The sequence below is a fragment of the Montipora capricornis genome, chromosome 5 (genome assembly GCF_036669925.1).
Source record: "Montipora capricornis isolate CH-2021 chromosome 5, ASM3666992v2, whole genome shotgun sequence".
In the NCBI taxonomy this organism is placed as follows: domain Eukaryota; kingdom Metazoa; phylum Cnidaria; class Anthozoa; order Scleractinia; family Acroporidae; genus Montipora; species Montipora capricornis.
The window spans coordinates 19,679,954-19,703,567 of record NC_090887.1 but is presented as its reverse complement, the minus strand read 5'-3'; the positions used below and the strand labels follow the sequence as shown (position 1 = coordinate 19,703,567).

The 23,614-nt window shown below is 39.9% G+C and overlaps 4 protein-coding genes across 4 annotated transcripts in view; 2 read left to right on the top strand and 2 right to left on the bottom strand.

Moving 5' to 3' along the window:
- Positions 1-523, bottom strand: part of LOC138049824 (uncharacterized) — a 9,827-nt gene extending 9,304 nt beyond the window's left edge. Inside the window, exon 1 of the mRNA XM_068896271.1 lies at positions 1-523. This exon is cut by the window's left edge and continues 274 nt beyond it. Within this exon, the coding sequence (XP_068752372.1) occupies positions 1-447 (447 nt within the window). The 5' untranslated portion in view covers positions 448-523.
- A 2,676-nt stretch (positions 524-3,199) lies between these two features.
- Positions 3,200-6,570, top strand: LOC138049823 (uncharacterized). Its single transcript, XM_068896270.1, has 3 exons — positions 3,200-3,358; positions 4,473-4,685; positions 6,423-6,570. The coding sequence occupies exons 1-3, from the start codon at positions 3,278-3,280 to the stop codon at positions 6,447-6,449; spliced, it is 321 nt and encodes a 106-aa protein (XP_068752371.1). The 5' UTR covers positions 3,200-3,277; the 3' UTR covers positions 6,450-6,570.
- A 978-nt stretch (positions 6,571-7,548) lies between these two features.
- LOC138049822 (death-associated protein 1 homolog) lies at positions 7,549-9,509 on the bottom strand. Its single transcript, XM_068896269.1, has 3 exons — positions 9,365-9,509; positions 9,149-9,257; positions 7,549-8,715 (listed from the first exon to the last, which is right to left on the bottom strand). Exons 1-3 carry the CDS (start codon positions 9,420-9,422, stop codon positions 8,541-8,543), a joined length of 342 nt encoding a protein of 113 aa, XP_068752370.1. The 5' UTR covers positions 9,423-9,509; the 3' UTR covers positions 7,549-8,540.
- A 448-nt stretch (positions 9,510-9,957) lies between these two features.
- LOC138049819 (uncharacterized) lies at positions 9,958-23,614 on the top strand. Its single transcript, XM_068896267.1, has 10 exons — positions 9,958-10,769; positions 14,021-14,613; positions 15,642-15,897; positions 16,155-16,353; positions 16,745-16,991; positions 18,151-18,294; positions 18,895-19,098; positions 20,119-20,274; positions 21,031-21,270; positions 22,695-23,614. The coding sequence occupies exons 1-10, from the start codon at positions 10,015-10,017 to the stop codon at positions 22,985-22,987; spliced, it is 3,087 nt and encodes a 1,028-aa protein (XP_068752368.1). The 5' UTR covers positions 9,958-10,014; the 3' UTR covers positions 22,988-23,614.

The following is a 23,614-nucleotide window of genomic DNA, read 5'->3' as shown; positions in this document are numbered from 1 at the left end:
ATCCAACTCATCCATAATTCCTTGAATCTGGTAAAACTCAGCCTCCGCCGCTATTTCTGCGAGGAAAGTGGCACCCTCCGGCAAAGATAACTTTCCATCGCGAAGAAAGTTGAGTATAAAGCGGAAGTAAGTTCCGTCTCGATCTATAAAGAACGAGCCATCTTTCGATGGTTTCATTTCAAATCTTCCGGAAAACATTGCCGCCAGCATGGAGTTTGGATCCTTGGTCAGAGTTTGAACAGTTGTCGTAAAGTGATGACCACCAACGTTTAGTTTAACCGCGGACGAAAAATCCATCCCTTCGAATTTCTTTGAGAGAGAGTCGATCGCGTCCTGTTCGTCACGAAGTTTGGCCGCCTGACGCTGTAACAGATTACAAGCGGTGAGGATCTGTTCTTCGATATCAGCAAGGACTTCTTTATGAGTCGAATCGACTGGTTGGGCCATTTTTCTTCCAGCAAAGAGAAGTTTGAGTTCACTGTAGTAATTCGGACGACAAGCAACCCTTTTCAAGATTAGTTTTTCTCATTTGCATTACAATATAATCGGCAATTTCGGGCTATTTTGTAGTTTTAACCCGAAGTTGCCTGGTATCCACATTAGATTACATTGTAATGTAAATGAGGAAAACTAACCGTGAAAAGGGCTATTGCTATAGCCTGCGAGCAGGGCCTCCGAGGGACTCGCAGGCTACTATTGCTAGGGAATTATGTACTTATTGACTGAGTGGGAGGGCTGGACGGGAAAGACCGGAAAATATTTGGCCCGAGGTCATGGTCTACGGACCGAGCACATTGAGGTCCGTGCGCCAAGACGGCCCGGCCGGCCCGACCAACACTCAGTCAATAAGCATTTTATCATATGGGCTCTTAACGAGCAACTTGTCTCGCAATGTTTTGGCGACATTGGGGCGGGACATGTTGCACGAAACATTTCACAGTGTAACATACCCTGCAACGGACAAAATCGTTGCGAGACAAGTTGCAATAGCCGTTTCAGAAAGTAGAATTAGGTTATTCTTTTCGTGCAACTTGTCTCGCAACGATTTTGGCCGTTGCAGAGTATGCTACACTGTGAGATGTTTCGTGCAACCTGTCCCGCCACACTGTCGCCAAAACAGTGCCAGACAAGTTGCACGAAACAATTCACAGTGTCAGTAACAGCGCCTTTAGCCTGCGCTGCAAGCGTTCCCGTTCGATAAAAGAGCTTCGAAACGATTTTCCGCAGTGGCCGCGCGAAAGTTGGGGCAAGACCCAACTTCCGCGCGGCCAGTTTGAGGAAAATCGTTTCAAAGGGGAACGCTTGCTACGCAGGCCAACAGACAATTTATCTAATATTTTGTTTGCATTTGCTTTTCTGGCTGTAAATAACTTGGATGTTTAAAAGCGACGAACCTCTGAAAACGCATCGCACGAAGCAGCACGTGTTCCTAGCAGGGCCGTTCAGTTTTTTATTATATCTCTCAGATAGTACGCGCGCTGTAATTGGCTAAATTAGCGGGCCGTATTCTACAGTACGGCCCGCTGTACAACCCGGTAAATTTAAAATTTCGACAAAACATCATCTAGCGAGTTTTCATGTCATTTCTGTTGCATAAACTTGTACTGAAAACTGTTTGAATCTTGCAAGCAACTATTTTAGACTTAACAGCCAAGAAGATTTAGTTTTTTGGGATTTTGGCACGGCATTCTTTGTGGCAGTTGAACCTTCCGCTTCACTTTGACTAGTTTCTTTGCCCGCGCGCCGGTTAACCTCAGAGATATAATAAATATCTTACTAATCTCGTTTTCTCGGTCCGTACTGTAAGTTACGGATCCTCGTTTTTTCCCGTTGATTTATGGCCCAAACGCGAAGCGCGGGGACCATAAATCAACGGGAAAAAACTCGGCCCGTAACTTACAGTACGGACCTCGAACTCGGTTAGTAAGAGGCATTTATCATATGGCCCGAACGGCCCCGCGTGCGCCGCAGTACGGCCCTCCTGGAAACACATTCTGCTCCGCGCGATGCAATTTTAGATGATTTCGTCGCTTTTTAAAATCCAAGTTATTTACAGCCAGAGAAGTAAATGCAAACAACATATTAGATAAATTATCTGTGCAAATTTTTGTTACCTGTTTTGTCCAAACTTCGTATTTTGAGTGCTCATGAATAGTATAAAGGCCCATATGATAAAATGCTTATTTACTGAGTTTACGTCGGGCCGAACAGGAAAATATTTGGCCCTCCGTCATGGAGCACATGGGTGTGCGCATGCGTGATGTTTTGGCCACACCGGGTTGTTAAACCGGGTTGGTGTTAGCGTGTGTCACCTTGCTTTCATTATTATTTTTTCTTGGGGCGCCGAAGTCGCCAACAGATATAAAACACGTGTTTGAACGAGATGGAAGAATTTAAAGCTTCAAAAGGTCTTTATTAAAGACGGCAGGAGCCGACGACGATTGTTCTTTAGTAGGGTATGACAAACAAATCCGACGATAGGGTAGTAATGTCGCGATTGATTGATAGGACAAACATACGTGTCCTATTTACATAGCATTTTTACAGTGGGCTCGGACATCAGCATACTAAGAGCGCCGATGGCAGCCGCTATCAGTCCATTTATGAGCCCACTGAACCCTCCCAACCCATGATGAGTGATGATGTAAGTGAGGTAGGGCATTTGAACACCATTTTTGCCCGAGAGGGCGGGAATTTGAACGATCCAATCTTCAAAAGTTCAAATGCCCGGGATTTGCCCGGGGGGAGGGGGGATGTTGAAGTTTCGAGTTGATCGGCGCATGAGGGCCATATGCTAATGGCTGATTACTCTTCTGACACCCACTGGGGACAAAAATCTCAGAAACACAAACAAAGGAGCCAAACAAAACAATAGAGTGCAGGGCGAAGCCCAGAAAAACAACCCCTCCCCCAAAAATGTAAATTTCGAACCTTTTATGCCAGGTCGAAGTGAAAAAATTTACATGGTTGCGTGACTTCACAGCGCTTGTGGTCGCGTGACTTTTTGAGGAAATCAAGGACAGACCTTTATTTTAGATTATGGATCCAGGCGATTGGTGAAAACCCAGGTTGAAAGTCGGCACTCTTTATTCCCATAATCGTTCAAAAACGTTCTTTTTGTTCAATGAAGAGAGATTGCGTGAGAAATCAAAATAATATTTTGCGTGATTTTGTACGCGCATTCTTCCAGACCGTACGTCACATGAGTGGAACTGCGTCTTGCGCAAGACACATTTTTGTTGAAGTTCGGTAACCAACCTTTTAAAGCTCTTGTACCATGTCTCAGCTACATCATGAAGGGTTAAGAAAACAAATGATCGTCGATAAGCGAGCAACAGCGGCTGATTTTTCGTGGTTGGTGAGTGCAATGATCAGATCAGATATCTGTACTAATGTATGAATGTGAACTGATTCATTTGGAGGTCAATGATGCATGTATGTCCTTAATCAAAAACCTACTCAAATCTTTTACACTAGATTCGAAAACGCAAAGTGAAATGAAGCAATCAAAAGTTAGAGCCATTATCTCTAGTTTTTGTACAAATATTTGCCTCTTTAGCGCAAATTTTGATAAAAAAAATTATCTGACAAGCATCATGTTTACATACCGAGGTCGATCGAATTAAGTAAATATAATGGGTTATACCATGTATCATTAATGCGTTGTTGAAAGCAAAGTAAATTAAGGAAGTTGTTTGGCGGGCTTTTTATCATGTGGACCCAATCATAGCTTACTGGAAAATTTTTCAATGAAATAGCTGATTTTTAGAGTTCAAATGTAATAAGCACCACGGCTTACATAAACGCCTGCCATGAACAGTTGACCCGGTTGTCACTCTCACTGTTGGAGACAAAATGGTAGCCTCTTAAGCCCATTTCAGCCTTGGAGACCCTTGGTGCCCCACAATTCCTTAATTTTTGTTCAGTGGAATCAAATTTCCCTCTTTAAGGAGCCTCTGAAAATTGGCCTAGCCCCCCCCCCCCACCCCCACATTTTTTTCTAGTAATTTACACTAATCTTACATATACTAAGACGTAGCCTCCCCACTTTCAAATGAGCTCCATGGCCCCTGTTGAACAGGTGTAATGCTTAAAGGCTGGGGAATTCACTACTCGCTTAAATCCCATAATACACCTCTTTTACCCCTCAAAAATCTGCATAGGCATTGTTTTCGACTTCTCTTGGGACATTTTCATGTCCCAGAAGAAATTGCAGACAATGGTTATGCAAAAGTTTTGGGGGGTAATAGAGGTGTATTATAAGATTGTGCAAGTAGTGAATTGCCAAAAACTTAGTTTGACCAAAATCCAAATTCCAAAAGCACTAATATTTTCCAGGCACCATTAAAACGGTTTGTTGGTCTTTGTTGGGACTTGTGCCTGTGTGTGAGAACCAGGGACGGTCATACACAGGCACCAAGTCTAAACACAGCCTTGCAGATATGTTTAAAATGACAATGTACTTTTGACAGAAATCTAGCACCTCTCAAGATAAGAGGAATTCCAGTTCTAGCTCACGGATTGTACACAATACATCTCAGCCTGCTAGTCATTCACGGAGTGGAAATTTAGCTGTTCGCAGTTCTTGTACTGCTGATCCTAGGAGAAGAGAAGTTGTCATCACGGATCCGTACTTAGAGGCCATTATGAAAGAAAGCAGAGCAAGAAACCGAAAGAGATTTACAGTAAGTTAGTTTATTATTGACTCCATAAAAACGAGAATACTTAAACAGTATGGCCATGCTACAATTATTGATGTATGGAGTCTATAATGTGTAACAAAAACATTACTAAATCAACATAGCAATTAGCTTTCACATATGGCTAAATAAACATGTTTGCACTATAGAATCAGTCCCTAGATGTAAAGTTTAATGTTTTTTTCGTAAGCTAAAACCAAATAAAAACATATATTATCTTACTCTATACACAAAAAATGGTTTGTTTAGTAATGCACAGATTGACCTAACTTTAATGCTATCATATTATATATACCACAAGAGTTAGTTCGGATGATGAACATTCTGATTGGTTAACATAGAGGTAATTAGCAAGTCTAATTTGACTCCAAGAAGATGGGGAGAAACGAGAGTTTTTGCACCTTTTTGGTCGCCAGATATATGCACTAACACAACGATCTGTGCACTGAAAGTGGTGAATATTAAACTCGAATTTGGTGAACTTATTGTTCTTTATCTTAACTGTTAAATGCTATTATGGGGTTTCCCATTGATGAATAAAATTGTCTGACATTAGACAGAGTAAGAGACAAACGACTGAAGGGGACATAACAGTAGTTTTTCAGTGGACAAAGATGTTTTTACCCCTTTCACCCACTTAGTTTCCCACTGACAAGTAAAATCATCTGGTGTTAGTATAACTCCTGAGGCAACCCCCCCCCCCCCCCCCTTCCCACTGACGAGTAAAATCGTCTGGCATTAGACAGAGTAAAGTCTATAAATCTCAGTCCCAGTGGTCAATGGGTTAAGAGTTTAACCCTTGCACTCCCAATAGTGCCACTTATAGATTTTACTCTGTGTAACGCCAGACGATTTTACTCGTCAATGGGGAACCCCACGGGGCTGAAAGGGTTAAGAAAGAAAACCTTAAAGTGCTACTATGACCAAAAAAACAATTATTCTTCTTTTTCTTTGGATTTCAAAAAGATGTTAACCAAACACTAAGTGAGCCCAAGTTATGAGTTCTGATTTTAAAAAGGCACCTGTTTATTTTCACTGGAATTTCTCATTTATTGGCTCACCATTACTAACTTAAAACTCAAAATTGATGTCAAAGACTCAATAGTTTAAGAAAGCAATACGTGTGTATGCGGCTGAATTAATATGCAGCACGGGAGTTTTGGGCTTTCAGATTTTTTAACACATGTTTACATATATAATAAGTTGCGTTTACACCCTGAAATTTTAAGCTAGTGAGTAATTGACATCACTTTTCCCAAGATCCAACCATCTGAGGTCCAAATCGGTCAGTTTTGAACGCAAGTAATGGCGGGCCGTGAAATCCAAAACTTACACTCAAAATAAACAGCCTTTGGATAAAAATCAAAGCCCCGAATTTTGCCAGTAAGGTGTTACGCGAACACGCTTTCAAAATCTCAAGAAAAAAAAAAGGAAATGATTCTTTGATCATAGTAGTTCTTTAATAGGCTGAATAGGATGACAAGACTAAGTTGACCAGAGTGAACATGAAGGTGTGCAGTTTGAGCCCACTTAGTATCCCAGCTTGAGGAAAGTGGAATGGGTAATGCCTTGTTTTGTGGCCTTTCATGGCTTGTCAGGGCACATTATTTATGCTTGTTCTCCTCAAGTTTAATGGGCGCTTGCTTTATATGACAAAATTACTAAACTGCTGTTGCTGTTCATGTCAGTTGGTTTGTTTGTCATTGTGTTTTGCTATTTTAGTCAACAGATTACTTCATGCAGTGGTGAGATCAGGCCTTTCTACATAAGAAGCCAGGAAGATATTGACGAGCAGCGATCATGTTGTGTGTTTCACCAACAGAACAAGGGGTCAAAATATTTAGAATTAAAAAATTATACCATTGGGTCAGATTTGATATGCATCCGGTCTTAAAAATAATCTTGCTCTTTTTTAATGGAAAGCCATAGCGTTAGGCCTTAACTTGAACTTTGATGTTTTTCTCTAAAAGATGTCCAAGCTGGAGTTTTTTAAGGACTGTTGTCAAATTGCGTGGTGCCATTTCTGCTCCCACTGCCATTTTTGTTTTTGAGCAGGCACTGGGTCTGCTCTTAAAACTGGCTCAAGTGGTTGTTTTGGCTGTGTAAAGCCTGGATAATGCTTGACACTGGATGTTAAGTCACCATAACGTGACAGATAAACCACATGTCATAAATGCCGAGTCCAAGACAAGTCACATGATAACCACATAATGAACGAACTTTACCACCTAAAGATGTAAACACACCATGTCGTAAGAAGACCTTAAGACGTCACGATGGTAACGTAACCCTTAAGAATCATATCTTGTCATGTAATGATCAGTTCACACAACATGGTGACAAAACCTCACCAAATAACGTTGCTGCAGTACATCATGACGAAACTCCACAACATCAAAATAAAAGTTCAAGAGAAAAAGAAGAAAAATCACAGAAGAAAGTTATGGCTTTCCATAGAAACCAGTTAAAAAAGAACAAACAGTGACTTAATATCCTGAGGAACTATATGCAAGACAACAGCAAGGAAACAAAGCACTTCTTATGTAAACGATCAACCACTTAAAACAGGATTTTTCTTAGAGGAATAAAAATTGGCGAAAATTCAACCCAAAATAACCTTTTTATTAATGAACAAATAACTTTCCTACATAGGATCATTGGTCAAATGTTGCCACTTGCCAGGGACCAGCAATACTGCAATTTGGAACTTGCACTATCCAAGATTTGCTGGTTAAAAGGGAAACATGGGATCAAAATGAGCAACTTAACCCACTCAAAAACATGTTACATTTTTATCAAAGTAAATCAGTGAATTAGTACAAAACAATATCATAGCAGGATCCAATAATATTATTTGAGATTTAGCTTTATTGTTTGGGTTCATAATATCTGAACAGCATATTATCTACTTGGAAAGAAGTCAACGGAAGAGAACTGTTATTGGTGTAAAGTTCACAAAAATGTTATAATTGTAAAATTCTTATGCTGTAATAGTAATAATAATAACAATAATAATACTACTACTGCTAATAATAATAATAATCAATAATTATTCTTATTATTATTAGCATTAGTATTATTATCATTTTATTATCATCTTCATTCGGCGAAAGCAAGCATATTTTACAATGATAACACTTTTAGATTTGTAGCTTCAAATATAAAATTTGTCAACATGTTTTATTTGATGACATATCGAAAAAAATTTGTTTAGGCCTCCGGGTTTACCCCGGTGCAAAAAACTGTGAAACTTTTTCTTTGTTTTGTTAGCTTGTGGTTGGGTTAGGTTATTGTTTGATGTTTTTTCTCTTTTATTTTCCTTTGTGTTACATCATCCGTGAGTTTCACAGGTTTTTTCACCAAGGATGAGCCTGGCCTCCACATGTTCCTTGCCCTCTCAACTCCTCACTTTTGTAGTGATGATATACCTTGCTGCAGTGAACAGGAGGGGAATAAAGAGTGTGGACTGGTCTCTAATGAACCATTTGATGTTTTATTACTGAAGCAATAGTAACTTCCACATCATCAGTTAACCATGAACAAGGACCTATGGTTCTCGACTAAATAATTGTTTACTTAGCTGGTCTGACACAGACCATCTTGCTGTATCATCTCTTTGGATGGTATGTTTTGCACACTTTATTACTTACATTTCATTCAATTTTTGTAGGATTAAAAATCATAAACAGGCTTAACAGTTCAAGCAAAAACCCAGCTGTTGCAACAACTCAAACAACAAAGTGATACCATCAAAAAAATATCATTCTTTAGTTAATTAATTGCTCTGACATCATAACTACCTTGTTGTAGAACTTTGACAGAAAAATTGATTAAAACATTCTATTGCTTTCTTGGTTGTTGAATGTGTGTTCCTGGCCCCTTCCCAGCAGGACCTGGGGGTCGTTTATCATGCTGCGGAACTGGTTTCTCATGAGCTACCTTAATAGCTTCTGCTTTGAAGTCAGCGTTGCCCTTGGTAACCACTCCTGACACAATGATTTTCTGATCTGAGGGCCTGGATAATAAACAGTGGTGAGTGCATTTATGGAAATCATGAAGCAACAATTAGTGCATTTTAAGACATTGATCCTGAAGGGTGAAGTAAGGGATGCACTTCAATTTCCATCTCAAGCGACCCCCCTACCTCTCTCTCAATTCGCTGCATAGACGTAATGATGGTGTTACTCAATTTGCGGTCACGCAGTCCTGAGGTTGAACGAACGTGATGTCACGCACGCGCGAAACAAACATTTTCTTGAAAAACTTTGACCTGTGTTTCACAAATCACGTCACTAGGAAATACCACTAGAATACACATTTTCAAATAACAGGTGATAATTACACATCTTAGTCGTTTCGTATCACTGCGTCAACAATGTACATTTTCAAACAGTGTGTACACGTTGTAGAATCCGAATCGACAATATCTTCACAGATCACACACTTACTTTTCCTTCGGCTCTGCAAATTCTTCTTCCTCTGCTTTCTCTTCTGGAGTAGGGACTGGATGTTGAGATTGATGATGTCTGGAAGTTATTCTCATTCCTCCTGCTTTTACTAAAAGAGAGAAAAAACAAAATTATCGTACTGTAGCTCTCGTCGCGTGCTGTTGAAACCAGACTCAAGTAAAAGCCCGCATAACCCACTTTCAGGGTTCCACATACCTGCTGGTGGATGACCAGCTTTTAATTCTTTATCTTTATTTTTGGGAGGGGAAGACATTGTGAATTAACGATAAAATTCAGAGGAATAACTACTATCCTTCTGGTAATGAGCACACCGCGAAAATGGTCATTGCCAGCTGAGCGAAGTCACGAGGGAATAAAAGCACGCTTTTGTTTGGTCAATTTAGAACACGTGATCTAATTTAGTCCGGAGAACATGGCAACATCGATGACAACATATTGTGAAGAAATATGCTTTGCAAGTACTTTCATTTTAAATGATAGCTTGAACAAGGGAAAAAGAAAAACAATTTTTTGATAAAAAAATAATATCAGTTTGGTTATCTCCGCTCACCCCACCCCACGCCACTCCTCTCCACTCCCATGATAAGACCAATCAATCCGATTGTCATCAAGAAATAACTGCAAGTTTTTAATTATTAGGGCTCTCTTCATTCTAATTAAAGATTTTTAAAATATTATTCCATGTGAATGGAAATAGATTTTTCTGACCTCCCTTCCATGTAGCTACTCCCTCTCCCACCCCTAGTGAAATGTTGCTCGTTTCCAGACTCAAAACAACAGGCGAAGGGTTTCCACCGCTGTTCAAATTGAATTTCTTTAGTTGATCTTGTAAATAATCCTTGGAAATGTGGGTTACCTGGATTTTCACTTTATTTGTTGATGTTTTATTGATTTCAATTAATGTTTCCTCGTCTACAAAGTCGAAGAGTTCATCTTCGATCGCGGACGTTTTAGAGAGGGCAAAAAAAGAATGGTCACGCGTTTCTTGCAAGAGTAGTAAAATGGAACATATCATGAAATTACGGGCAAAGAATTCAAAAGAGCAGATGATGGCATGTTTGACAAAAGCTCTAGATTCTTCAAATGATGCATTTCTGTGGAGTATTTTGGGAGAATCGTTCCAATTGCAAGGTAAAACGAAAGCTGCAAGCATTTGCTTCAAAGAGGCTATAAAACGTGGAGGAAAATTGTCGAAGTTTATAAAGAAGTGGCATTTTCTTGGACCATTTGTGATTGGGAAGGCTGAGGTGGATGGAGATCCTTTGGAGGAGTGGGGTGCAGTGAAAAATGTTTCAAGGCAAAGATGGGATAAAAAGGTGCTTTACTATTCAGAGTTGATGCCCTCAGGGGTGGTAAGGTGGATGGAAATAAACCAACGTGGCTCTAATGAACAACTAACTATTGCGCCACCAGTCACCTGGAATGAGCTGGTGATGTCGTTACAGTCAATGGGCATCACTGAATGGCAGGGATGGGTAATGGGGGATTTTTATGTCAATGAAGATGATGCTATGGTTGCAGTGCAATGTCTTGGCATGCATACTGTTTATGTGGATGACATTATCATAACAGGAGATGTCTACAGAAGAGAACAGTTCTGGTGAGTTTTTGAAAGTCTTTCATATTACTTTCAAGTACTCTGATGAACAAGTTTGGGAAGTCCAGATGCCTGTATGTGCCGCTGACCTCTCAGAACCCCTTTCCCTTTACAGTCAATTTTACGGTCAATTATAGACCCCATCTTAGTCTCTTTTGGGTAAATGTACTTTTAGCGACCCAACTTAGTCACTTGCTGTTTATGCATAAACCTTACACATTATTTAGCCTTTTAATTGTAATTTCAAAACGGAATGTAGTGCGACTTAAGTAAACATTAAATAGACAGGGCTACAGTTCTTTCTGTCAACACTTTTTTCCCCCACGAATCGTTCCAAATTTAAATCCCACTAGCGAGAATTTAACCCCAAAACCCTGACAATTTGCGACCCCATTCTAGTAACTCTGTCGGGAACTCTGTTGAAAAGGCAACCCCGTGATAGTCAATCCAGACGTGAAAATGCGACTCCATCTAGCGGCACATCCCCACACTAAGCCCATTAATAGGAAGTACACCCCCTGGGTCCAGATGTTAGGACCATGCATATTGGTAAGTGCAGGCTACAATTAGAAAAAAAATCATTTATAACAGCTTCAAAACTAGCAGCATCTTTCAATATGCTGTAAACATAAACAACCTTGAGAAAGCATTCTTTAGAAATTTGCAGTTTGTCAGGTAAAAAAATTCCCTATGCTACGTGTGATTCAAAATTTGGAGTTGGCCATGGTACAGATAAAAAACTTTGTCTTACCCTAGTCACAGCAAATGTTTGGCCCTCGTTATATAGATCTGAGTCCATAGATCTTTGTCCACTTGATCTAAACTGACGTCAAGTTATCGTTTCCTGTTCAGTTTTCCCGGTCAGTTTTCCCACAAAGTAAACATTAGTTAAGTGCCATCCTCGGAGAGACCCAGGGAGGGACAGTTGGGGCAGGAGAAAAGGCCACAAACATTTTCAGGAACGTTATTGAAAACTTTTGGCATTAATTCAACTTTGTTGTGTAATCTCCTGTATTGAAACAACAGTAATCATGGTGATAAACCGTACAGTTACTTAAAAGAGAGAGTATCTTGTTTATGGATAAAATAGAGCATTAATTGAGACAAACTGCATACCAATGCAAATATATTAAAATGTATATGCATTTTCCTTGTCCAAAGAAATCAAATGCTATTTGCTGTCAGAACAATACCTGAAAGTAATCTGAATAGAAATTTAATTATTATTAACTGACTCAATTATGCAAAAGTTCTTCTCCCCTTGTCTCTCTTTTTTTATTAAAATGAACTTAAAAGAGTATTAGGGGTTAATTCGAAAACCTCATGATTCCTTTAGCCCTAAGGCTCCAAATAAAATTTAAAAAATAATAATAATGTAATTAAATGATAATTAATTACTATTCCTTGTTATCCTATTTTAAGTTTTTAAATGTATATACATGTAACAATTTTTCTTGTATTAATTGTGTGGTTCCAGAAAATATCCATACCCCCCCCACGGAGGGTTTTTTCCCGTTTGTCCCCCCACCCCACTGGATTTTCCGTTCCAGAGGGCTTCACTTTACTCCCCCCACCCCCTGGAATTTCCATGATTTTTCCACTTGGTCCCATCCTTGGTCCCCCATACCCCTTGGAAAAAAGGAGACTGTAATAAGAGCTGTAATAACAATTTAATTCTCCCAGAAACGACCGTGGAAATTCTAGACGTATTCACAGACGCTTTGAAATGTTCAAACTAACAACTGAGCTTATTTAACCCTTTAATGTCCTGGCAACTAGCTGACCTTTTCTCTGTTCAATTAAAAGAAGTAAATTCATTCAAAAATCAAAAAAAGAACTGAAAGATGGCGCTATTTTAAGTCTATCGTATACGTTTTGTATTAAAAACCCAGTCGAAGTTTAAATTTATGCGTAGTCAAAACAACATATCAAATTACGTTGCACACACAGGGAACTATTTATTGCAGAGTTATTTTTGCTGTCACAGCAAAACTCGGGAAAATACTTCAGTGCTAAAAAAATCTCCATGATATTTTTTTATGTTGCGGGTGTAATTTTTATCCACAGTAGTATAATTTGTGAACCATACTGTTTAAATTATTTTTCGTGTGTGTTGCTGTAAACTGACTTCGCTTATCAGCGGGAATCATAAGCCGTCACGCAACATGTTGTTTTCAACACCTGTTTATCAAATGTCGCTTAAATTTTTGTCTTTCACCAAGAACACTTCAATAAAGTTATACGCTTTGTCTCTGTAGTTTGTAAATGACAGTACATTTTTTATTCCTTAGGATTTTTCAACTGGTCTCACATTTCATGTGTGAAACATACTTTTCAAGTTCAATCCGGCAACTAAACAACCAAATGAACTCTTCGCTGTCTCTCATCGCCGTCGACGTCTACAAATACGCCAAGACAAAATTATGGCACTGAAATTATCAACTTTGCTAACATTTACTAACTCGTAACTACACGGATAACGATGAAACTATTTGATAATCTAGTTATCGAAGGTTTGAAATTCGCAGGAATTTGTACTTAACGGGAATAATATGAGTGTAAACAAAGGATCTCAATCAACTGACTGCACAAATAATGCCATCTGAAAAAGCAACAGATGCGTTCAAGCTAAAAACAAGCTTTAAAGATCTTTAAAAGTCGGCCATTTTTTTTTTACTTCGCGTCGAACGTGCTGCTCAGGAGAGTTTCTCAGTGCTATCTGTGTCGTCTGGCGGCGGAATAATAGTGGAAAATATATGAGAAGGAATCTTATGTTTATTTCAACGGATAGAATTTTCCAGTTTTCTTGGTTACCTTGAAGAATCAATTGGAAAAGTTCGTAAGTGTTTATGCGATCGCATTTCAAACCCTCTGGAAAAAAATGGTCTTTATGTACCCCCCTCCCCTTCGGAAATTTGCCTCTTTCAGACCCCTCTACCCCTCGGAATTTCCGAAACCCTCCGTGGGAGGGGTATGGATATTTTCTGGAACCACACATTCTAAGTGTGAATCAATAAAGATAAAGCATACTAATCAAATTACATTTCAACAAGCTTAACAGTTATCACACCCTTGTACTGTAACAACGTAAAAATCTATTTGCCCTACTTCATAATGTTGAATAATGGAGCACAAAAATACTACTGGCTTGGACAAATAAAAAAATCTTAAGGCAAACAGCAATTGTGCTCAGTTCTAGTTCCTGTTACTGCAGTACTCATTAAAGCTCTTCATTCCTTTCAAATATATAATAGGTCTTCTGTGCAGCTATCCAGGGGAATTCATACACTTTACCTTCATGCCAGATCTAAAGGACCATTCATGTTTTCGTGCAATATAAAACTGATCGAAACGAAACAGTCTTTTCAAGTGCTATCTCCAGCATTTCTCCCTGATCTTGTGAATGGAAAGCTTTTCTCAAGATTCATCTCTGTTCCAATTATGAATTTACATGGATCTCATTGGCTGAAAGTGAACAAAGTTTCTACGTTAAAGAAATCATCAACAGACACATTGTTCACTGCACAGATGGTCATGGATGACAAAGCCTTCATGATAGCACCTGGACAAGTACGACCAATCAAACTGGTATTGGATTATAAAATTCCTAAGGAAAAAGAACATGATGGCAAAGCTTGTAATGATGAAAATATTGTTTTAAAAATAAGCACCAGCAAAGGACAGGACCAGAAGTTGGCATTAAATCTTCGATGCCGAAAACTTGGTGAATCCTTTCTGTTTACTTTCCTTGACCATGATGGATCAATTCAGCAAGGTGCAGCAATTGCTCCATTGAAAGGTTGCCTCTCTAGCAGCTGCCCAGTTTTGTTAACTCTCCATGGAACAAGTAGGTACCAACAAAAGACATCTGCAGAATTTGGTATTGGGGGTTGTGAAAACCCCATTGCCAGTTAACAGTGACAGTCTTGCAATTGGTAGTCTCCTTCGTAGCCGTTATTGGTGCGTGACACATTACTCACCCCACCGAGTTCTTTAGGGGAGCATTGCATGACATCCCAAAAAAACGGCTGCCAAGGAGACCATAGTCTCGGCTACTTAAACAGATTTAATGAACAAAATGTTACATGAAATGAATTATACAGTATATTGAACTGCAGATATGAAATCAAGTAAAGTTATGATCCTCGCAGTTATGAACGCAATTTTAGCAATCATAGCTTTACTTGATTTCATATCCGCAGTTCAATACTGTTTCATTTCATAAATCATTTCGTTCATTAATTTATTAATCACGGGAACATTTGAACCCACAAATGATCAGTTCCCAACATCAGTGGCTCCATGGCTCAGTTAGTTAGATCCTCTCACTGGCAAGGCGAGGTCACAGGTTCAAACCCCATTGAAGTCCTGAATTTTTCAGGCTTTTCTACACATTTCTAAAATTGCATTCATAAAGTTTTGTGAGGATCTTGACTTGATTAAACAGATTTAAAATTTTAAACAGCTTGACCCTTAAAAGCAAAACCATGAGGTCTATTGACCACTTCTATTTTCTTTTTTTGGAAATTCCATGGCAATTTTAAAATTTTCAACAATCTTGTCAGGATGGAGTAACTTAAACCCATTGACTCCCAGGGTTCCCCATTGACGAGTAATATCGTCTGGCGTTAGACAGAGTAAGATATTAAGTATGGCCGGTTCAGGCCGGCTTGGCAGTCAAACGATTAATGAATTCAGCCCTTAAAGTGGCCCCCGTCGATGACTAAAATAGTCTGGCGTTAAACAGAGTGAACTCTGTAATTCTCACTCTCAGGACTAAAGGGTTAAACTAAAAAATTATGTCCTCATAAGTCTTCAGAAGTTGGATGATTGTGTTTCATTACCTGTCATGTGTTTCACCATTTTTTTAAACAGCTGTTCCCCCTCAAAACCAAGCAGACAGTTACAAGCGAATGGAGGACAAGAAATGGGTGTTTGGTGTGGAACATCTTTGGCTTTTGGCACCCACAAGACATGGGGCTCATAATTGGGAAGGACCTGGAGAGCTTACAGCAATGACAGCATTGAGGAGCTTAGCCAAGCTCACAAAAGAGTCACCTTGGATTGGGCCCCAAGCTGATAAAAACCATGTTGTCTTTGCTGGGCATTCAATGGGAGGACATGGCGCCTGGTATTAAAATAGATTATTTTTCATACTGTTTGAGAAAGGCTTTCAAGTTTCTCTGAACTAAAATATTTTGTTATTGTTAGGGTAGCAGATATAATTTGTCATGTTCCCCTTTAACGTTTACATTTTATATGCCACAAACTGTAAGTAAAATCTCAACAAAACATAAAATCATTTGTCTAACCTTTATCGATGACTATCAACTCAGCAGATGACAATACTATTTATTGAGTTAATGGCTGTGTTTTGATTACCATCAGGCACCTTGGCACACATTATCCTGACCTTGCTCTTGCGCTTGTATCTGCGGCTGGCTGGATCAAGAAGGAAGACTATGGTGATTCAAATTTGTTTTTCCGTCATGACATCAGCACCAGTCATACCCCTCCAGAGGTTAAGGCAATTTTGGAAGCATGTATAGCAGAAAATGATGCAGACAAGCATGTCTCAAATTTACATGTAAGTACTCCATTTTTCCTGGAAGTGTGGCAATAATTGCTGGGTTTCTTTGGGCTATTTACCGAAGACATCTATCATGGCAATACTGTAACAATGATATACGGTACCAAAACAATGTCATGTACTATTAGAGCTGCATATTGTGCAAAGACAACTTGAATCTCCTGGAAAACAAAATGCAGCTCAGTTGACAGTTAAGGAATAAAGTGTTGCTCAGCCAGCACTACCACACGTGCGCAATGCATGCCTATTTTTACAGTTAATATTCAGTAAGATGTGAACCAACACCTTTAGCAATAGGCATCTAGCATATTTGACAGAGTTCAAAAAGTCTTTTGTGATGATAAATGACTTGAAACATAGTTGTGCCTTTAATTATTATTGTGTTTAGGGTATTCCAGTCATGATACGAATTGGAGCAGCTGACAGAACAGTTCATCCTTACTTCACGCGTCGCATGTTCAGGCTCCTGCAAGAACAGAGGACAAATGTCACTTATTCTGAAATAGCTGACAAAGAGCATTGGTGGTGGGATACATACAATACTAATGATGGTGGTGTTGTAAATGACCCTGTAATGAGGAGGTTTGCAGTCAATCACGCCCTTAGTTCTGGAAAGCCTTTAAAGTTGCCTGCGAGTAAGTTTGCAATGCTGTCTATCAGTTTATTTTCATAGGACTTGATAACCCATTCCCTCATAAGAGTGACAAACTTTTACATTGTCTAATGCCAGATAATTTTACTGATCAGTGAGGGCCAGTTCAGGGGTGAAACTGGATTAACGACATCTGCGTCCCCTTTAAGCCTTCCTCTCCAAAGAGTGACACAGATTTTACTTTGTCCAACGCCAGGTGATTTCACTTGTAATGAGCGCTGCTTCAGGGTTGAAAGCCTTAAGTTAATAATGATAGTAATGTGAAACATCCTTTATTGTTAGGTCACTGGTAACAGCTTATTCTCCTCATGCTCTCTTACTATATCAGTTAATTTAACCTGCCATAAAATTGGATGATATCTATTTAGGACATTCACTATCATCTATTCACCTCATCATCGTCATATCTTACCCTCAGATTTTAGAGTAGCTTGATGCATCTAGTATCTCAGAGCAGATCTAGTAGATCTAGTATCTCAGAGCATGATACACCACAGAGAACAGACCACAACACCAGGAACTACATGCCATACTCTTTGTGAACAGCGTGTGGGTTCTTTTACATCCCACAGGGATATGGACATTGAAGGGCTATGAGATGGGGCCTACAGTTTATCATACTTATCCAGAAAGACTGGAGAGTCAGCACTTTCTCCTCAGTTATTTAAAAACCCTGAATGTTGGTTCAGCTGGAGTTGAACTCCATGGCATCCTAGTATTGACAACCAACTGAGCCACCGGTGCATGGTATTCTCTTATGGAGTATATTTAACCCCTTGACACCCAAACCGGCCTAAATCGGCCAGTCTTAGTATTTTACTCTGTCTAACGCCAGACGATTTTACTTGTCAATGGGAAACCCCCGGGAGTCAATGAGTTAATCACTTAGTGAAAAATGTCCCCATCAAATTATAAACATGCACCTGATAAGCTCCCTTAGTTTTGTGTGTCACTGTTATTTTGCAGAACTCACTCAAAATTTCCAAGCAATGAATTAGTGGGACTATTAATAATAAAAGTAATAAAGAATGCAAATATGTGTTCAAAAATTGATTTTAGATGGCGAGGTTCTGAGTCAATAATAACTGCCTCATGTTTGCAATGTCGTCTGGTTAATGTTTGTATCAATGCAACTGTGACAGCATGTACACAGACAGCCTCAGGCGGACACTGCGGTGAAAGTGATTCATCTGAGAAGTACAAGCTTCCCAAGGAAACCACTGATAGAAATAATGCAGGGGATGGCAAGTTCACACTTACTGTCTATAACCCTGTCTCAAACACAGGTAAGGTATCTATTTAGGGGTATTAAGAATTTCTGTTGAACTTCTTGTTAATGACATTTGTGGGTTTTATAATGTCATGTCGACAATTTTTATCTACCGTTAGTCATTTCTGTTGAAAGCCAACCAGTTGCTCAGGTTTTACAAGCTAGAATCCCACCCTAAGTTTTCTGATAGCTTCTGTCTTGTGATAGACTTCCATCATTTGGTGCTGTCAATGTCCTGTGGTCAGGAAAATTCTCCATTTTGCTGTAGCAGTGTTTCCCTTTATGGCCATTAAATTGTATTTTAAAAAAACTAATTCAGAGTAGTTTGGATCCAAAACTTTCTTGAGGTGAACTAGTTGATCAGCCACAAACAACTGAGAAAGATACATTATATATTAAAGTGATAAGTGGTCTATAATTTAAATTATACTGTATGGCCCTTAAACATGTTCACTAAGACTTATGCATAACAAGGTCATACTCTTCGTCACGTTTTTCTTGGATTTATTTGTGATTCAATGGGATAATTAAGGGGGTAAATAATTCTGTCACTTTGCATTCATTTGCTGAATGAGACTTGTTAATCATGCATTATACATCGCTTGTCTTTGCTTAGGACTGAGAGGTGTTTGTATCATGCAGCAAATTGTTCCTTTCCACCAAAGTGCAGTTGATATCCACTTCAGTGCAAACCAGGTTGTCATGACAACAAAGAATGTTGCAAGGCTTTGCCTTAAAGAGTCTGCTGTCTCTCCTGTTAATTGGCGTCAACGATCAGTTCATATTGATGGCACCCAGGTTACTATGGAGGAAGGGCAAGGTAAGGTGTCTTATATTAGAGTTCATTACATGGCATATTGTTTTAAAGTCCACGGACCTAATACAACCCCGAAAATATTTTGTGCCTGAAAAATTATACAACCCGCACTCCAAAATTAATAGATATACATATTTCTGCACATGAACAAATGACCCCAACAAATTGACGTGCTCCCAACGCGAGGGCTTCATAGCTCAATTGGGAGAGGATTGCACCTGCATGGCAGTGGTCGTGGGTTCGAGTCCTGATGAAGCTGCATGGAATTTTCAGGTGTTAATGTAGAGACGTTATTGATTGAATTGTCAGGGATGCACAATCTGAGCCAGTGAGGCATGCAAGGCATGCAAGGCAGGCGTGAGAGGCATCTGAGCATTCTTTTAAAGAGCACTGATAAACAGTATTTAAGTCTAAGCACCCATTTTAAAGGGAAGTCACAGTGACCTCATGGTTAGCATGCTGGACTCCGGAGCAAGTGGTCCGGGTTCAGGCCCTGGCCAGGGACATTTTGTTGTGTTCTTGGGCAAGACACTTTACTCTCACAGTGCCTCTCTCCACCCAGGGCCCAGTTGGTCGAAGGGTGGATAGTGCTATCCTCTGGATAGATCACTATCCACTAGATAACTCAATTGCTTTTGCTAGTGTTTATCTGCTGGATAGTGATTTATCCAATGGACAGCGCTATCCACCCTTCGAACAACTGGGGCCAGGTGTATAAATGGGTACTGGCGAATTTAATGCTGGGGGTAACCCTGCGATGGACTAGCATCCCATCCAAGGGGGAGTAGAAATACTCCTAGTCACTTCATGCTACAGAACCCGGGTTAAGCTCCGGGCTGATGGGCCACTTGGCTTGTAAGCAGATTTTACCTTACCCATTTTAAAATGGTTAGCATTCAATAAGCGCATTTCTCGCATGTTGACACACATGGCTCGCTGGCTTGCATATTGTATAAACTCAACTTGTCCAGATAAGTGCCAGGATGACTTCTTTCACCTTATTGTTTTTTTGTTTATCTGAAGGTGATGGCAAATATTGTCCTATTGCCCTGTGTAGGCTGGGGAGCTCCAAGTGGGGTGCCTGTCAAGATGACGTTTTTGAATCTGAGACATCCAGAGGCCCTGCCAATTTGGGGCCTGCAAGGAGGATTGCTGAGGCACCTTTTCTGATCATTACAGGTGTGTGGGACATTTGGCAGGGCAAAAGTATACTGAGAAGTTTTTTTTTCTTTAACACATATAAAACTAAAAGGTGATTCCTTAGCTATTAGTTTTGATTTCAGTAAGCAAAGCAAGTTAATTGTGTATATGTTGATGTTAAATTAGTTTTTTTCTATTTTTTGTGATTTGCACTGACTTTGATGACATAATAAGTGTTTGAAGTGAAATGAAACAAACCAGGTGTACCCTTAATTATTGGCCAATGTCAAATACTACTATGATGAGGATACAAGATGTATATGAGGTAGCTAGGTATTTTCGGGGCCATGCTGACCAAACGAGACTTGGCTTCTTAGGCATTCTCGTCATAACAGCCTCGGACGCATGACCCGAGGGTCTGGGAAACTCTATGTAGGAGAATATGCACCGTAGGGTTCTCATTACCATAAATTGGCTATTTGAACCTTATCACGCCTGCTCGCTCCTCGCGCTAACATGAATGCACCAATCACAGACGCTTTTTCATTGTTCCTCACGAAAACCAATGAGAAGACACTTTGTTTCAGGGTTCCCCAGAGCTCTTCTCTCCCTCAGTCATGCGCAAAAGAGAAGAGCTCTGGGATCAAGATTGCCTCTTAGGACGAAATATATTAGCCCATGCGCTTGCGCAGTGGGGTTAGAGGAAGCACTCTTGATTGAAAGACGATCTTGTTTGCTGGCAATCCATATCTTTTACTGAATCGAACTAAATTTCGCTTGGTCCTGTTTTTGCAGGTTCTTCATCGAAGCACAGTTATATCACAGAATCTTTAAGACACTTTGCCGTCTATATCGCCAATCTTTACTTTTTAACTTCCGACGCCTGGGCTCCTGTAGTGAGCGACCTCGATTTGGACGAGGAAACCGCTAAACAATTTAACCTAATTCTTGTGGGCAGTCCAGAGGAAAATTCTTGGGTTGAAAGATATCACCAAAAGGTGCCGTTGAAATATCAAGAGAAATCGCTAACATTAGGTAGGTATTTCAGATAAGAAATACAATCTGGTGGTGGATAACGCTTCCGACAATATTTTGAAAGCTGCAGTTTTTGCTCACGCGCAGGCGCAAGCCATCATTAGTTTAGTTTAGTTTAGTTTAATTTATTCGCCACAATTCATGGAGTGGCAAAACCAAAGCAATTCGCTAATTACTTTTGATCCTCAATGGACTTTGCACCCTCCACTGCCTTTGGGACTCATTCCTGGGAATGACCACTGTTGGTGACTGACGTTATGACTGACAAGTTGAGCGGAAGTCGTCTTCAGTTTTGAGGATGACTTCCGGTGACTTTGGTAAAAGTCCAGTCACCCACAACAGTCCCTCTCTAGACTGCACTCATCCTCATCTACTACGACTACGACTATGGCTACGACGACGACGACGACGACGACGACGACGACGACGACGACGACGACTACTACTACTACTACTACTACTACTACTACTACTACTGTACTACTACTACCACTACTACTACTACTACTACTACTGCTACTACTACTGTACTACTACTGTTACTACTACTGTACTACTACTACCACTACTACTACTACTACTACTACTACTACTACTACTACTACTACTACTACTACTACTACTACTACTACTGTACTACTACTACTACTACTAGTACTACAAATACTACTACTACTACTACTACTACTACTACTACTACTACTACTACTATTACTACTACTACTACTACTGTACTACTACTACCACTACTACTACTACTACTACTACTACTAGTACTACTACCACTACTACTGCACTACTACTACTACTACTACTACTACTACTACTACTACTATTACTACTACTACTACGACTACGACTACGACTACGACTACGACTACGACTACGACTACTCGTCTACTACTCGTCTTTTCTCACAGAGCACTGATCGAGAACCAAAACTGAAACCCGCGGCGCCATCTTGATTGGGAACCGGCACTTTCGGGCTAAAGCCTCGAAAATAGAAGTTATGGGTAAAAACGAATCTCTTTCGACATTACATGGGAAAACTTTGACAGTGGTCTTTACAACATTGCCACATTGCCACATTGGTTTCCTTTCACTGTGTAAACTTTGTACTCTGAGATCTCAAGATGATCCCAACAAGACGGGCCGCACCGCGATTGTGTGTCAGTTCAAGTAAGAGATCCTCGATCCAGCCTTTTTTTTTAGATCAGGGGCACAGATCCCCAAACCATCGACTTGAGCATATCCTTGACGCTCGAGTTGTCAGCTTTTGGATGCTTTGCAATGGCCGTGTTTACAAGGGTACAACGTTTCTGCAGCGGACTTTGTTAACCCCCCCCCCCCCCCCCTTCCTCCTCAATACACCCCATTGCTAGATTTTGGTCCCATACTGAATTATTTTATTTTATTTTCGATAGGTCACTGCGTTTTCTCTTCACCTCAAACCGGTGCGTTATTTCTGGCGCCTCACTCCGGCTCCCGTCTGGCATTAATTATATCCGGAAATTCTATTGAAGGAATACGAGACGCTGTGCATTTAGCAACGCCCACGATTCCACCAATGACAAGGTCACCCTTTTCAAATATGGTGCCTGATTACGTAATCACGGGGCCGTCGTTCCGTGCAAGAGGACCTGGGGGCTATCTTTGCGCAGGGTTTTGGAATAACCGGTGGGGGTACGAGAAAGTTATTTCTTCCTGTGTTTGTTGACTTACATGTACATTCAAAGGAAGAATTGATTTTCATCAAGGTATAGTAATTGTACGCCGCGTACGCATTGACTCAGTCTGACCAAGCCTGGCGTTATATGAGAACGAAGTGGGGTATTACGCCAACCAAAACTGCACCAGGAACTATCTCAGCTGTGTACCGTATATCTGCAGTTTTCCGTCGTTTCTCCTACTTAACTCATAATCAACAAGAAATGATATATAAAATGGATCATGTATGAACTAAAACTGTGGATGTTGCGTTCATAACTGCGAGGATCATAGCTTCACTTGATTAACTCATGATGTCATGATGTTGTCGACGGAGGAATGGCAAGATGTGCATTGAAAGTCTACAAACAAAATCATAGTAGTCACCTGAGTGAAGATGAAGTACCTCGGGACTATTTCCTTGTCATTCTTGCTTGGCAACAATTTTACGGGAAAATCCCCAGAAATAATTAAAAATCATGCTATTATAGGTGCACAGTTCGGTATTTTTACGAACAAATCTGGTACTTCCAATGTATGTCAAATTTCATGTCAGGATACGTTCTATTTTCAGCTTGACCTTTTATAGGACAATTTTAAAATTCCATTACCTAAATAGACTAAATGATATCCAAAA